General features: G+C 34.4%; 1 protein-coding gene across 1 annotated transcript in view; it reads left to right on the forward strand.

Annotated features, from left to right (window-relative positions):
• Window positions 1–1,522: 1,522 nt before the first annotated feature.
• Window positions 1,523–17,908, forward strand: part of LOC108372117 (Ca(2+)/calmodulin-responsive adenylate cyclase-like) — a gene marked incomplete at both ends in the record, with an annotated part of 35,878 nt that continues 19,492 nt past the window's right edge. The window contains 7 exons of the mRNA XM_017627769.1: window positions 1,523–1,634; window positions 1,709–1,836; window positions 1,927–2,230; window positions 2,365–2,595; window positions 3,695–3,700; window positions 16,301–16,768; window positions 16,839–17,014. Coding sequence (XP_017483258.1) covers window positions 1,523–1,634; window positions 1,709–1,836; window positions 1,927–2,230; window positions 2,365–2,595; window positions 3,695–3,700; window positions 16,301–16,768; window positions 16,839–17,014 — 1,425 coding nt within the window. The remainder of the gene's footprint in view (window positions 1,635–1,708; window positions 1,837–1,926; window positions 2,231–2,364; window positions 2,596–3,694; window positions 3,701–16,300; window positions 16,769–16,838; window positions 17,015–17,908) is intronic.

Genomic DNA, 17,908 nt, shown 5'->3' on the forward strand with positions numbered 1-17,908 from the left:
GCAACTTATATTAGTAATTCAAACGTGTTTCTTATGCTTAAATTAAATTTAAGTCAACGTCATATCAGCTTTAAATCTACATTTCATTGTAAACTATAAAGTATTTTCCATAAAAGAGTTAAACCAAAATGGGCTCAGATATGTGTGAGATGGGCGTATAAAACTAAATTAGACTAAATCAGTACATATGGTATCTCCCTTAAAAAGTCCAACATACGAGCCTTTTTTTATTGACTCACAATTAATCCACAAGTTAAAGAAACCAAATACTTTGATATTACACTAAACGCCAAGCGGAGAGCGCATACTATGAAAATAGAGAAAAGTTTGACCTAAATCTTAACACAGGGTGCATTCCAAAACGTCAAAATACAAAGCATCAGTCTCTTTTATTTCTATACCTCAGTAGATTGTAATTCCAAAAGTGCGCAACCACGGTGAGATGCTGTTTGCAACTAATTTGCGCAAGTTAGACTTTTTAACCGACTTCCAAAAACGGAGGAGGTTATCAGTTCGTCGGAATATTTTTTTTTTTTTTTTTTTTATGTATGTTACCGCATAACTTTGGACCACGTCAACCGATTTCGATAATCGGAAAGGTAGTGTCTCAGAGGTGGTCCCATACTAATCTGGTTAAGATCCGATCAGCGGATCATGAGATATATACATATATATATATATATTTTTTATATGGGAGTTGAAGTCGGTTTTTTTTTTGCTAAAAATTACTAGTTCTTTTTCTAGAGCGGTTTAGAAATTAAAGAGACTGGTACTTTGTATTTTGATGTTTTTAAGTGCACCTAAACTATACTACAATAGTTTATTGGCAGATGATATACACGGTGCGCTTGGATAAGGTTCAACCCAAAGATCCTTGCCGATCCAGCTTTTCTTCAAATTTGATTTGATCAAAAATTAAAATATTCTATAGAAGGATTAAATAGATATCTCGATTATCCTTAATTTTTCGTAGAATGACTTTTCTAACTACATAAGTCCAAGACCATACTGCGGTAAATATTTTGGACGGAGACTCGTTCTGTAATCATGGTGAACCGTTGAATTGAATTTGCCTTCATTTACATTTTTGTCCGATAGTTTTATTATTGTTGTTGGATTGACTTCAAATCGTTATGAGAGACGAAGTACAGGTATACCGTATACCAATAAAAATACATACTTATACAACACAAGTATGACAGCCGTTAGAACTTGGCAAGAAGCGGTGGCTGAAACAAAAAAATGTTACACCGTTTTACAGTTTTACCCCTCACTGCAGGTTTATGAAAAGGCAATGTTGAAATTGTAATTAACGCTTTAATTTAATTTTTTTTTGATTGTGGGTTTAAATGGTGTGGCAAATATATACACATGTAATGTATTTATGTACATTAGGAAAATATTAATGAAATTGCTTAGGAAGGATAGCAATGCTGGATTATAGCTAAATAGTTAGGAGATATGTACAGTAAAACAATTACGAAACTCATTCTCATACGCATTCCACTAATTCTCGTTTCAGTATATTGTTTGCCGACATTGTCGGCTTTACCGTCTTGTCGTCGCAATGTAGTGCACAGGAGTTAGTAAGACTGTTGAACGAGCTGTTCGGGCGATTTGATCAACTGGCGCACGTAAGTCAATAATCAATTTCTACAACTGCGTAAATATGTATTAAAGAAATCAATTTTTTTTCAAAATCTTCCAGGACAACCACTGCTTGCGCATCAAAATTCTCGGCGATTGCTACTACTGCGTTTCGGGTCTGCCTGAACCGCGTAAAGATCACGCTAAGTGCACCGTCGAAATGGGGCTGGATATGATCGATGCCATTGCGTACGTACACAACTTTTTTATACAGGACATGGAAGTTTATACGCACATACTTTTGCACTTACAACTTTCTTTTTTTTATTTCTTCTACAGCACCGTGGTGGAGGCCACCGATGTGATATTGAATATGCGTGTGGGCATACATACGGGACGGGTGCTTTGCGGTGTACTGGGGCTACGCAAATGGCAATTCGATGTCTGGTCCAACGATGTGACATTGGCCAATCACATGGAATCGGGTGGAGAACCGGGGCGAGTGCATGTTACACGCGCCACACTTGACGCTCTATCGGGCGAATATGAAGTTGAAGCAGGACATGGCGATCAGCGTTCGTCGTATCTACGTGATCATGGTGTGGATACGTATTTCATAGTGCCACCACCTCATCGGCGAAAGGTGAATGATTTTAAAATATCTTACGACACTGAACTCACATAAAGTGCATAGACCTACTTTCAGTTGCTGTATGGCCATCATTTACTTATTCATAACTTTTTTTTTGCTTTCCGTTCTATTCTCTATGGTTGCAGCCATTAATGCTAAATACGCTTGGTGTACGCTCGGCCATTGGTAGTCGTCGCAAATTGTCATTTCGTAATGTCTCGAATGTTGTGATGCAACTATTGCATACGATAAAATTTTCGGAGCCAGTACCATTTTCCAACATTGCCACCGGGTCGTTTCCATCATCGGCCGGCAACGGCACCGGAGCGCGTGGCAGCACAGCCGATGGTACCGGCGGGGATAAGAGCACGCGTAAGGTAAGTGAAAATTTTTACATTCGCATGACTTGATTTCAACTTCAAGGAAAATCTGTTAAATCCCCCTGTAAAAATGTTTATTTTACATAGCTTATTACATATGTACATACCTACAAAAATTATTATTATTATTAAATTATTAAATCAAAACTGGGACGCATTAAGCTTAGTATTCGGCTTTCAAGAAAGATTTTTAATTTTTTTGACGCTTGAAAAAGTATCGTAAATTTTCTTTAAGAAAGACAAAAATATGGGAGTATTTTTAACCGACTTCAAAAAGGAAGAAGATTATCAATTCATCGGAATACCTTATATACATAACTATTTTTTTAACGTATTTTACCGGATAACTTTAGACCAAGCGAACCGTTTTCGATAATTTTTTTTCGGAAATGTTCTACCTCAAGGGTGGTCTCTTACTAATTTGGTTTAGTTCTGATCCTTGGGTCATGAAGAAGTTAACGGTACTCCACAAATTTGTATATGGGCATTGACGTCAGTTGTATTTCTTGCAAGAACTGCAAACCGGTTTAAAAAAATTGTATATTTACCTAGAAGTAGTGAATTTCTTTTCAAGCTCTTAAGCGTTTTATATGAATTTTTTCGTGCGAGCTGAATACTATGCTGATTTAATCAGTTTAAAGTGGAGAATATAGTTTTTGTAAATACAATATTATATGTTAAATAGTTATTATAAATTTTTAAACAATTTGAAATAGTTTTAATTGAGTTAAGTGCCCCACCCCCGTAGCTAAAAGTTAAGCTAACTCTTGCATGAAGTGCTGATTCTACAAACCGCTTAGCTTTTTAATTTTGTTTTTTTAAATATTTAAAAATTGGCAAACAATTGCAGACAATCATATACTTAATAAAAATCCGGGGATTTACATAATTAGTTTAAAACTTCTCGAGCACCTTCCAAAATCAGTCTATTGCACACCCAAGCAATTACAACAATCAATTACCAGTACCATTCCACTAAACTTCGAAATTTGTTACTAATGTGCCACACATTTCTTACCTACTAAAATTGCGTATTGCTTTCGTTAATAGTTTTGTGTGTATTTTACTTTTAATTTATTTTCATTTTTATTTTCAGGATGCGGTAAGTGTGTTGCTCATATTCGTAGCTCTCTTTAGAATATAGCTAACCTAGTACTTTTACCGCATTACATTTTATATGTAACGTAATGTAAACAGTAAATTGTAAATTACATGTATGTATGTATCTCGTAATTGTAGCTAGAAGATAGTATAAATATAACAAAATTCTTTGGTGTGGGTGCAGTTTTTATACCAAATTCTAAATTACAAATTTCTACCAGTGTTGCCTTGTTTTTTATTTTTCGTTTGCTTACCAACTCATTGGATTCATCACAATCGGTTAAAAAGTATACATGTCTGTAGTGTATGTTATTGTTGTAATAAAATTGACTAATTATGTACATATATTCTTTGGAAAAGTTAATTTAAATTTAGATGGTAGGTAATTGCTAGTTAAGAAATTTATTATACTTTTATTTTTTGTATCTACGATACTAAAAGTGCGGGGAGAGCGGATTTTCCAAGGTATACCTAAAATATAAAAGCATTGAAATTTTACATATATTTCAAAATTTCGTCCAACCCCAGAACAATAATCACATCGCACAGTGGGATTTCGGCGGAAAAAAATTTATTGGTGAAGGTCAAATTTTGTCGTTTTTTTGCACTTATTACTAATACTACACCCCTTGGGTGACCCGGTTTTACAAGATTTGGCGGCAGATATAATTTCAAGTTTGAAAACTAAGCCAGTAAAGTCATGGGACTGAATACATACCTACATAAAAAAATTTTAAAATACATACTTGTTTCAAGTGCCGGAACTCTGAAACGAACATCCGCTTAGCAGATCATTTCGTGTTCACCATAAGAGGCATATGTCGAATTATTGAAAATGTCAGTTTAGTGTACATAAATATTTAATTTAATGAAATTAGTATTTTTTCCGCGCATTTCTTCATTCAATGGACTATATCCATATGTAAACCTTCCAGAAGGAGTTCTTGAGAAAATTTATACTGGACTTAGTAAACTGTTTTGCATACTTTTACCAAAAAGCGACATGCTGCAACTAGCGTAAAAAAAATGTATCGGTTTGTTGACCTTGAAAGCTAAACAGTTTTACTAAACATGAGATGCCATTTTTATAAACATATATAGAGTTTCTGCTTTCCCTTTTTATATAACTTAGCTTGCACAAGTCTGCATGCTTTGTATGAAACGGGGTCTTTTCTTTACCTTTTTATAGCTTTTTAAAGCTTCTTGGGGTTACGCCTGTATGGGTGCGCATCAAAATAAACCGATTTAGGTGTATTTGCCTATACTATCATTATATGGCCAAAATTTCGAAGTCGTGCATTCATCGCTGTGCTTTTAATTACATTTTAAAGCATTTTTAGGTTAGGTTTGTATGAGAGGTATGCGCTAAAGTAAATCGATTTTGCTAATTTTTTGTATGTTCACTTACTCTATTATTGTGAATATGTGGACGAAATTTCGGAGTCATTCATTCAACGGTGCCCTTTGAATGGCATTTTAAGGCGTTTTTGAGGTTAAGTTTGTATGGGAGGTATGCTTTACAATAAACCGATCACACCCATTTCTTGTTTTCTTTTTCTTGATTTATGTCCTTAGAGGTTACGAAAAATTAAAGCCCTACGCCTACTCCTTATATTTAGCTCCAAACAATGTATGGAAGAAATGACGAAAACGCTGGCCAAGATTCAAGAAATTTGAGTTGTCCGACTTCACTACAGCAGTTTTAACTTGCTATTCTCACTGAAGTTTACGTTGCTTTGCTAATAATAATAATAAAGTTGTGCTTCCGAATTTTTGGTTTTAAAATAGTGGTTAAAGCACTTAGTTATTTTTTGCAAGATAGAGAGCGTTCTGACGGTATATTAAATATTCTAAATCCATAAATGTAAATTTTTCATACAAGTAAATACATAAAAAATTTATTTTAAGTGTAGTCTCAAGAATATTTTTTTTTAGATTGTGAAAAAGTTGTTATCGCGGGAGATCGGACTATTCTGCACTTTGCAGATAAAGCAAAAAGAACGTACTTCAAGAATTCAAAAAGAAAGTAGCTACATTCGTCCACATTCTATTGTAATACACGATTGAATAGCGCGATGAAATAATGGCAGTGCTCATTGTGTTGTGTGGAAAGCTTACACAGGGCAACACTGATTTTGCTGCGGCAAATGTTTTTGATAGACTTTTGTGCTCAATGCGAATCCGTAAGTATAAGGTTTCCATCAGGTCCAGATTTTGGTTATTTGAGAAGCTCTAGCAAAGAAATAAAAGGCGATAAAATCTTCCACTTAGGCTTAAATTAAAGCTAGGACTCTCGACTACTATTCTCGAAAATACCACCCCTACCTTGACCTAAAAAATAATAGAAAATTGTGCTATTGGAGAAAAAAAATTGTCAAAATCAGATTTTGCTGTTCAATAAATGACCTTTTGGGTCAAGATACAGGGATGGTATTTTGAGGGACAGTCGTCGAGGGTTACGGCTTTAATTTAAGCTTAAGTGGAAGGTTCAGTCATCTTTGTTTCTTTGCCAGAGCTTCTCAATTATAACATTTTGAGTTTTTAAAAAATACCGTTATATGGGAAGTGGACGCATTTGTTGGCGGATTTCATTTATATTAACACCTTATACTACTACTTACTAAAGAAGCTTGTGTTCCAAATTTTAAGTTTCTAGATTACTATTTTTACTATTTATTGTCAGCTTTTTCGTGATTTCTCCCATTGTGCGTCGTTGAATGGCATCTATGATTTGTACTGAAAAGTTTACAGCTTAGTTTTTGATTTTAACCCACATAAGCTAAAAAGCCTTATTCTATTCGATTGTTGTAAATGCTAATATAGTGTGCAGAGATTGAGCCATCACTACACCCTTTTGATTGTATATTCAGCGCGAAGGCGCTACAATGCATAGGGAGCCAATAGGCTATGGTTTATAGAGAACTCTTATGATTCAATCCCACTATCTATCTTATAGTTTAAATTTTAGTCATCATTGAAAATGGCGATGATCGTAAGCTTAGGCCACTGGGCTTTTCTATTCGATCATCTCTGCAATGTTAAGGAAAAATCCATTTGTCTCTCTAAACTCAATGCGGAATAGTCCAATAGCATATTCCAGCAGTGTGACCACTTTGTGAGTAATTCCTCAAAACGTGAGGAATTTTGGGTGCGTTTGATTTTTTTTTAGGATTTTTATTTTGAGGAATTTTCTCTCCGTATATTTGCAAACAACCCATGCAACCATGATTTACATAACAGAATTGTTAAATCGCTCTGGAAATTTTTGAACAAAANACCACTCTCCAATGATGTTCTTGGCTTTGAAGTCGGTTCGGCAGAATCTCCAAACGAACGGTGACACAATTTATGTTAGCGTATTAATATACACATGCTGATTGTTTCACATTAAAGAGCGAAATACACCACACAAGCGGCTTGTCAAACATTCTTCAAACCGACTTTTCCCATTTCGCCATACACCATGCAAACATGACTCGTTCAAGCAAAGAATTTTAGTTTTCTTCCGGTTCAAAATGTAAAAGAATTTGGTTTTCTTCGAACACCCCCAAACACACAACACAAGTAACTTTAAGCAAAGAGATATTTCGCTTGGTTTGTCAAGCCGCTTGGGTAGGGATGCAAATTTTGGGGAGTAACATCGATACATCGATGTTTCAATGCATCGGAAAAATTAATATCGATGCTAAAATACATCGCCAGAAAAACATCGATATATCGATGGTTTCCGATGTTTCAAAAGTTGTTAGGTTGTAGTCACATTAAAACGAAAATTTAATACTTTTCAATTCAAACTAACTGTAATTCAATTAGAAATATACTTACATATGGATGTATTTCCATGTATTTATTTACCACTCCTTAACCCTTCCTATAAATAGAATAGAAATGCATGCCGTTGCACAGTGTTTCGACTATATGGAGGGAATTATGAAATTTGGTAAAGATGGAATGATTGCCACGCCTTCTACTCTTGTGGGCGGAAACATTAAATTTCATCCTATTTCGATTTCATCCTAGTTTGAGCTCACCTTTTTATTATAAAATATGGGGAAGATTGGATCACAATAGCGTCCAAAAATCACAAAAAATGTGGGCCCAATCGTTAAATGTAATGGAATTTTGGTAAATTTTTGTTTCCTGCTTTTCACTCTCAGAAAACAAGCGTTATACTATAAATTGACTTAGGTGTAAATACTCGCTTTTTCCAGTGTTGGGTGAGATTTTTTCATTGTTCGAAAAATTCTTTTCGCGAAATTATGCAAAAAGAGGCTGAAAATCAAAAATTTAGAAAATCAAAAATTACATATATTTGCAAAGTCGCGCGCAAAGATCAAATTATGTATTCTAATTATATATTCTAAAATTACATAAAATTCTCTAAAACATTTGTCTAATTTCAAGACCTGACGGACCGGCACTGACACTTTTTTTACTAATAATCTTTAGCATCTACATTTCAAAGCAAATTTTTTGGTAAGAAAATAGGAAAGTACCAAATAAATGATAAATACCTTCACCTGAATATTCCACGATATTTAAATAATGGATTATGGTTGAAAATGAAACATTTTCTTTAATGGGTTAATCGCCAAAGGCAACTTAACTGATTACACGGTATCGCGCCGATTCCCGTAGTTCTTTGGAAATGTAGCGTTCGTGAAGAAGGGGAGTGAGTAAATAATGTGAAATGTGGTATTTGTGACTTTTACTTTTCCCTCTCTAAGTCCAACTAGTGTTTTTAATCAACTGTCACCATGACTTTTTCTATCTGCCTCCATATAGTCGAAATACTGTGCGTCGTAAGTTCGATGAGCCTAAAGTTCCAGGGCCCAATTTCGGTAAAATTTCAACGGGATCCCGGACTAAGTAAGCATTTTTAGTAGCGAAAGATAAGAGTAAACTCGGAATTTCTGAATGTTCCTCAAAAGAATAAAATTCATGGCCAGTCAAAAAATTTTGGGAGCATAAGTCGATGTTAAAACATCGCTGAAACTGGCATCGATATATCGTCAATTTAGCGATTTTAGGAAATTGTAAACATCGATGGCAAACGTTGAAATTTGAACCGATATTATCGATGTTTCAAAAATATCGATGCATCGTTTGCATCCCTACGTTTGGGTGGTGTTTTTCGCTCTTAAGCACATCTGCATTTGCTGCTAAACATTCAAAATATTCAAGTTTTCCAATTACAATAAAATATTTCTGCATTACTAATATAGCCCCTTTGTAATGCTTAAATCTTTAGTATTGAGGACCAACTTCAGCACTGATATAGTTGCAGCAATATTGTATACAAACCAAGGCATAAAAAATAACGGTTATACCTTGTTTGAGCCGCAAGAACAAATGTACCAAATGAATTGGAGAATGTAACTAAATTTTATACTAAGTACCTGTAAATAAGATGTAGTACACAATACTTATATCTGGAATAAGAAAATTTTGAGTAATTTGTTCGGATTTTGAGGATTTTTCATTTGTTTTTGATAATGATGTGCTGAATTGTCGGTACCCAGTACTCGGTACCCAATACTTAAAAAAGATACGGATTCTTTACTTTAAACCATCGCCATTATATGCATTTCAAGTTTAGAGGAAACTTACATTACTAATTTATATGATATCGGCTAAAACACTTGAACTTATCGCAACAGAGAAATATTATTTTATCAGTTTTAACCTTAGTCGATCCAAGGTTCAAGAAAAATGATTTGACGGATAAAGAACTTGTATCTTGAGAAAAGGATACTTTCGGTCTTACCTACCTTAAATCACCTTACCTATCTACCTTAAATTCAGAGCAAATGGTACTGGAATCCAAGGCCCCATCCCATCCGTCTGACATTTTGTTTTATCGAACGAAAATACAAAGAAATATTCGCATTCTGATTATTTCGGGATATTACAGTCTTTCGACTAAATATTTAACTACCTCGTCTCCTGGCTGCTCCATTCCGCATCTAACTCGCACAAATATACATATTCATCTTAAGAAGGACCGTCGGGAAGGAGGCCCGGACTTTTTAATGGGCCTGAAATAACAGAACCATAACTTGATATTATTAATATATTCCGATTCGTGCTGATTGCTTCTGACTCTATACCAACCACGGTTGCCGTTTCCAAATTCTTTTCCGATCCAAAAAATTTTACCAATTTCTATAACATCGGGAAATTGAGAGGAGTTGCTCTTTATCAGGAAAATATTCCAACTCTGTTTTTATTACGTTTTTTTAATTATTGCATACAAATTACAATCGTATATTAAATATTTTTAAAAGTAACATTTATAATGTTTACCTATAATAAAGAAATAAAGAACACACAAGTTTTCAAAACTAACTACATGAATTCATAGGAACATTTAAAACAGTCTTTTTCCGACTCAACATTTTTCAAGCTAAAATTACTTAAATAATAATAATAATAATAATAACAAAGTTCATAAAACATTTAAAACAAGTTTTTTGCCGACCAAATATAGTGAAGGTCCTCTCCCGGACAATATAATTCTTTGGCTAACATTACATTATTTAAAGTTTCAAATTTTAATTTGCTTTTTAATTTCGTTTTCATTAATGTTAAATCAAAAAATTTGCGCTCAGCTACTGCAGAACTTTGAGGTAACCTAAAAATGTTATGAATTAAATCACACAATTCTCCAAAGGCCGCTTCATCCACTCGATTTTTAATCAAACTTATTTGATCCCAAAAACGTTCTATATTGGTACAGTTTTTGAAGTTACCTTCACTCAGCCTCAAATTGTAAAATTGAAATTCAATTATGTCTGCATCCAATGCAGGAAATTGGTCGGGTCGCGGCAAAATACATCAGTATCAGAAAGAACTTTATGTGGTGTAATAATTTCAAGATATTTAATATCTTTTCGATTGAAGTCGAATATTATCTTCATGTGCTAAATGCTATAATGAAAGTTTTGCTACCTTTCCATATTTTTGCCAGCCACTTTAATATTGGTCACTGAGTAATTGAAATAGCAAGAAACCGCGATATTTTTTTGAAGCGTGCTTTGACAGATGATTAGCCATGCCACAGTTGAAGATCAGTGGCAAGGCGAGTTCACTCTTTTAGCAGGTGATGCCAATCGGCCCTATGCTGAATATCGTCATCGTCATCGTCGGCGATCGTCAGCGCATCAGTAACATGGCTGACGATGGCCGTATCGTCACTTTTACTAACGATGACGATATTCAACATGGGGCGGAATATTCACCAATTGAATAGAAAAATTTGAAACCGCGAAACTATTGCATGAAGTGAAAGGGTGATAATAACCTAACCAAAGGCTTGTGAAATGGAATTTCAAAAGAATTGCATCTTGAACCAAACAAAGAGAAATGGACCAAATTTCGTCCATTTGGACCTAAACGGCAACCGTGATTACAAACGGAGGGCAATCGCGGCTCTTTGAGCCAAATGCGTCTCTTTGCTTATTCCTTGAGGTAATATTCCTTTAATTTATGCCCTAAAAAGACAGTTTTTTCTTCTAATCAGGATTTAATCAGAGTTTAACTTCAAAGAGGAATTGAATTCAGTTGTATTCCACTTTTTCATGGAAGCAAGTGATTTCCAAACAAAGACGCTGCAAAACGAACGTAAAAATGGTTTTCTGACATGTTCAATAAAATGGACAAATGCAAGGAAAGGCCTAGAGACAATATTCTGAGTTTGAACAGCACATTTCTATCACAGAAATAAAAACATAATCTAATTAGCCAAATCATTTCGGCCCATTTATGAACTTCTGATACTCGTACGAACTATTTAATCTACTTCTCCATTCGCTTCATTAGGTTCGTCCTGCAAAAACTTGATGAAACAAGTATTCTAGTAGACGTTGGGTCCTCTCTCAGAATGATGTATTTTTTTTTTTATTTGGATAGCAGTATCCACGAAAAGGCTTCTCATAAAAATCGCAAACCTTTCAAAGGAGACATACCTAGGTCCATCTCAATCACCACTGACGTGACTTGAACATACATTTGTTTAAACTCTATTAATGAATATAAACTCGTATATGAAGATTTTAGTACCTATCGTAAAAGTTGTAAACAATCATTTTAATTTATTATTAGAAGAGAAATAATATACCTATTAAAGGTATTGTAGAAAGTTTATTTCGTAGAAGTAAAATACGTATCTATATATATATTTTATTACTAGATAAGATAAGATAAATTTATTTAATCTGTATTAACTATTTTATGATTTAAGTAAAGTCTAGTCATAAGCATTCAATTTAAGTTTACTGTTATCACCCTTCAAATACAGATACAATCTTTATATTACTTTCTCCTTCTTTTCCTTGACTTTTTTCTATCACTTTCTGTTTTACTTGTATTTTCTTTGTGTTCTTTTATATTACATTTCTTTATTTTTCTCTAGGTTATACGACTACAAAAAATTTTACATGCCCCCACACCACCCGGTGGCGGTGTTACAATCTCAGTAGGAACTACTCCTAACTCAACGTCGAATACGATTAGTCGCATTCACAGACTCAATCATAATAAAAATAAAGTGAGAATGTATTACCTATGCAATATTTGCACTCTGACGTTCGTTCGTTCGTTCTTGTGTTACCATTATTGTAATACGTTACGTAAAACTACTCGTATTTCCCATAAACATATGCATACATATTCGTACTATTCAAATTAGAGAACATAAAGCATAACGAGCCGTTTATGTTTTTCCGTTACATTCCGTTTCCTTGCGTTACATTGTGCTGCATACCATTGCATTTAAGCATCGTTATTCCGAATTTGGTTTAACTAATTTTCATTGAAATTTCATTAATTGCTACTCGCTGTAATTTCTTTAATTAAATCGGTGAATGCTTTTAACTTTCACTAGTCTTATTAACTATTTATAATTTTTGGCTTAATCGATATTCTAAAAATTAATCATTACATTTAATAAATGTTTAAGTTTCTACTACATAGTATTACAAAAATTTGGCCAAAGATTTGAGAAAGCTGTAACAAAAACTTCCTCTTGCTAAAATATTTGTGTAGAAATTCGCATATCAAAATTATTGTTGTTACCTTTTAGCGTTTGCTTTTTCCATGCATGATTTTTCGCCTCCCTTTTTCAAAATGCCCAGACTTATTTACTCTCTACTTATTTTACTGATTTAATCAATGTACATACATATCGCTTATACTCTGTAGAGGGTACTGCGATTTTTATAAACACTATCGCTCAAAATCGATACTTAAGAATAACATTAATGTTATAAATGACAGTCAGAAACTATGTGATTTTTGTAAAAATTGCTGAGAGGGCGTTGAATTTAAGCCCTTGTTATGTAAAACTCAATCTTTATTTTGTAGTATTTTAAATGCATAAATAGGGACCGAAATCAGGTTTTATTTACATTTAATTATACATACATATGTACATCCATATGTATATCTACTTTGAGAATTGTTGCAATAACTTCTTACAGCAATGTAGAATTCAGGTCCTATCCGCACCTGCGTACCATTCAATTAATAAAAACTGTTTTTTCCTAATATGTAGTGATTTAGTTTTAAAAAAATTGTAATTATTATCGGTTTCCTTAAGGTTCGTTGAAACGTTCGGATACTCGTACATGGCGTATTAGTAACTTCTTTCCTACTCATATTTCATACATGAAAAAAATCATTGAAACTACCAATCGATCATGCGAAATTGCTTAGTCGTAGCTTGGTAATTTCCACTGCAATTATGTAGACAATTTCTTCCTCCACAATACGATCAAAGTTTATTGGCGTCGAGTTGGACAAAATTTGTTAGTTTTCATTCATTAGTCATCATTAAAACTTCGAATAAAATAGATTCTGTTGCTATACAAATATCGATCTATGCTTAAAAGTTTCGGAATGAGTGACAATTTTTTAGAAAAAATTTCCATCAACATTTTATATTAAAACTACGAAAATTGTATTGAAATGCGTTTTTGAAAATTTTTCGACTCAATATTATAATAAAATCGTAGATGGAAAATCCAAATGGCGCCCGAAAAGGGCTGAAATGCCCTATATATGATGCAAATTAGGGTGGTCCAAAAAGGGTAAGGTCGGAGTTTTAATGCTCTCACTCTTCTATTGTTTTGTATGGAAAAATATCCGCGTTTTTTTGTTTCGAAATCAAAAAATATTTAGAGGGCGCTCAAAGCGCTCCCCATTGATGTTTAGGGGCCCTAGAAAACGAGTTCATATTAAAAAATGGTTAAATAAACGATTGGGGTCTATTATTGGAAGTAAGAAATAGAGTTTTCCAATCGAAATATATTGATTTTCAAGAATTTTCTACCATTTCTACGGAAAATTATTTTTTCCCATATAAAATATATGCAAAGCTTTGATCGTTTTGTTCGACCTGTGAATATTTTTTGATTTTAAAATAAAAAAGGAGTATATTTTTTGTCGACATAGACAAATCTAGTGGGTGAGAACATAAAAATTTCGACTTTATGCATTGTCTTAATAGAACAGTACTATTTCTTTGCAAAATGTGGTCGTTTTTACTTTAAATCGATTTCGAATTTGTCCAAAATCACTGACTAATATTCGCCAGTGATCGCATTGCCATTTTCAGGGAAATCGGTGTGAATCACACCGCATGGATCCCAAAAAACTGTGGCAATGACATTGACCGACAGACCCACCTTAGCCTTCTTTGGGTCACTTCTTGATTGTTCCTTGGTCTCTGGAACGTTAACGGTCACGAAACTGTGCAAAAACTCGTTCAGATTGTGGCTGAACATCGCCAATAATCCTTTAGAGTGGTCACACGGTTGCGTTCATGGTCGAGTGTGAGCAAACGCGGCACCCATCGCGCGGTGTGCTTTTTCATAGCCACATATTCACGTAAAATGTGATGTACCCACTCAGTTAAGAAGCTTACACACTTTCATTCCCCGATCGTCCAATATCATTTCATGGATTTAACGACGATCTCTGGCGTGGCGATTTCTTTTGGTCGGTCTGAACGTTTGGAGTCACTTGAGTTGCTATGAACACGACGGAACTTAGCAAACCACTTTTCAACCATTGAAATTTATGGTGCAGACTCTCCATGGTATTAAGCACCCGTTTTCTTGGTTTCGGTAATGGATTTTTTACGATAAAAATAATGCTTAATCAGCACATGAAATGAACNACGGAACTTAGCAAACCACTTTTCAACCATTGAAATTTATGGTGCAGACTATCCATGGTATTAAGCACCCGTTTTCTTGGTTTCGGTAATGGATTTTTTACGATAAAAATAATGCTTAATCAGCACATGAAATGAACTTTTTTTCCATTTTCGTTAAAATTCACGAGATTGTTTGCCTTCAATGGCTGTCAAATATAAACTAAATGGCGCAGATTGCTCAAAATTTTAGGGTAGTCTATTATTCGATGGCAGCTGCCGGAAGCAACATTGCATTAAAGTTACTGCACGGACAATTCAAAAAGGCACTGACTTTTCAAATTGCCCTCGTGCATACCTTAGTATGTAAAAATTTTGTTATACTCCAGCAAGGTGGACAAGTGGTTAGAATTTGAAATTTTGCCGCGATCAGAAAAAAACACATTTACATTTAATAATGCTTAAAACAAATATTAATTTTATTCATGAATGTATGTGCATAATTGCTTTCCGTTTTTTTGCTCTCGTTTTTGCATTGTATTTTACGTTTAAATGAGTTCATTTAAACTGTAAATTTCAGAGTGTAAGCTCTTCAAAAGCTTATGAGAACAACATGTAACAGTATGTACATTACGGCGGGGTAATTTAATTTCGAAAAAAGTGTATGGCATATTCGAATTCTACGTTTGATTCTAAGCAAAAATGGTGAACAAACTATACACCAGAAATGGCGTTTGACCCTCCCAATTTTTAAAAGAAATATCAGTGTATTATACTTTTCTCAGAACGAAAATTACAAAATTTCGTGTTTTCGTTATACAATGTACTGCTTTCCCTTTTGAAAATTGGGTGGAACAAACGTCATTTTTTGTACATATATAGTTTGTTCACCATTTTGGATTAGAGTAGATCGTAGAATTCGAATTTGCTCTACACTTCTTCTTTTGCTCCGAACAAATTACTCTGCCCTAATGTACATATTTGGGCTTCTGGGTTTTTTATCCCAATCAGCTTTTGGAGAACTTTGCTCTATACCAGTTGACTTATAATAAGCCTAACCATTCATATTTACATACATACATACATACATACATATGAAAAATATAATTATCTCTATTATTAATGTACTTATGTATTAATGTATTTGTACTGTCAAATGCAACTAAGTAATTTTACTCATTTCTCTTCCATGTGTCTTGCCATGTCTGCTTCTCTCTTTTTTCTCCTTCTCACTTCCCCGCTCAAACACAAACACGCACTCTTGTTGGCATACTCGTTGTATCCCGATCCGACATGTCCTGTTCCGTGCGTGTACCACCAAATTGCTATCAATAAAAAAACTACATGCCATTGAAATGAAAATCATACAAAAACACTTGACATAACATCAAAATAATAAACACCTACAACACCAATACCAATGCCAACCTATCAATCAACCAAAAGCAGTCAAAAGTGACGGATAAATTTAAGCGCCCTTTCCGCAAGCGACACTCCTCAATGCACTATCAACCGACCAATCGCGTCAATCGCTTCCTCTCACAGGCGATCAATGCACGTTCCGTCGATTGCGATAAGTCCGAGCATGTCGACCGCATTACTTTGCGTTTTCGCGAGAGTGATAAGGAGCGCGAATACCGTAAAGATTTTGATCTGGGTTTTACCACCGCCATGGGTTGTTCGCTGTTGCTGTTGATATTGGGTGCAGCACTACAGGTGTCAGCTCTCCCACGAACTCTCATACTTTTGCTGCTCTTCTTGACCGCTTTCGTATGGATAAGCGCCATATTAATGTTGCTACTGGCAGTGCGTCTTAAGTGGATTGTCTGGGATTTAGCACGAAGCTTCACACTTCGTCTGGCTATAACGATATTCACCATAGTCCTGATCTATTCGGTGGGTCAGGTGAATGTGGTAAGTATGTGAAGAAAATTTAAATGAAAATGCTGTTAGTAGCTTTATATTTGTGTGTTCTCGTGTTTAGTTTACTTGCGTTATGAACCATCCCTGTGCTAGTAATGTCACAACACATGCACCTTCGTTGGAAGAAGAATTACTCATGTTGGGTCATCATAGTGAGGCACACAGAAAATGCTCGCTCCCTCAGTATGTTTCGTTGTCGGCAACATTTGCATTTTTGTCGGTTTCAGTATTTTTACGGTGAGTATCACTTCATAAAATTTAAAAGACACACATAAACATAATTTGTATACACATTAGACCGCACCAGAAAAAAGCTGTACACCCCAAGGTACCACCCTAATATCAGTAAATTAATGGTCGCCATAAATCATTAGGCTTTTGCTAAGGATGTATTTATATTTGAAGGCACTTTCGAATTTTTTATTTTGGGCGAAAGAAGGGGTTGGCTCTTTTACATTTTTTGTCATAGCTTCTACATTGACCGTTCCATCGATATATCGTTGTTTTTGTCTCGAGGAGGTCTTTTTTTCAAAGTGCGTTCTAATTACGTACCCACCAGATCTCAGTTCTTGTCACTCTAACCAAAAAATCATGAAACTTTTACCAAGGAAGTATCTCCATTATTCCAATGGAACTATGTATTAAAAAAAAATGTTACTGTCGTATGTACGTGTATGTAAAAAGAGACCTATAGGTTCCGCCATAAAGAAATTTCCAAATTGCCTCGCAAAAATACTGTACCCTACGGTACGGCGAATTTTTTTGTTTGTAATGTAACGTACGCGTCAGCGTTGCCACAGACACACTTTTTTTCCTACCAAAATTTCCTACCATAACCAACCAAAACCTACCAAAAAATTTTTTGAGTTTTAGTATTTTCATTCATTGCCAAATTTATTAAAAATATAGCTAAAATAACATAGGGTTGCCAGATTTTTTATGCGCGAAATCAGTACGTAAGGCGTTTTCATGCTAAAAGAATCAGTACTTTTCAGTGCATTTTTCTTCAAAGCAAAATTATGAATGTAAGTATCAGATAATACTTTAAAATGTCAGATATAGTTCATAAGAAAAGTGTTATTAATTTTAACATGAGTGTACACATTACTTTATATTGGTGAAATTTTTGAA

This window comes from Rhagoletis zephyria, unplaced genomic scaffold (genome assembly GCF_001687245.7).
Source record: "Rhagoletis zephyria isolate East Lansing unplaced genomic scaffold, Rhagoletis_zephyria_1.1 Rzeph_scaffold_05454, whole genome shotgun sequence".
Classification (NCBI taxonomy): Eukaryota; Metazoa; Arthropoda; class Insecta; order Diptera; family Tephritidae; genus Rhagoletis; species Rhagoletis zephyria.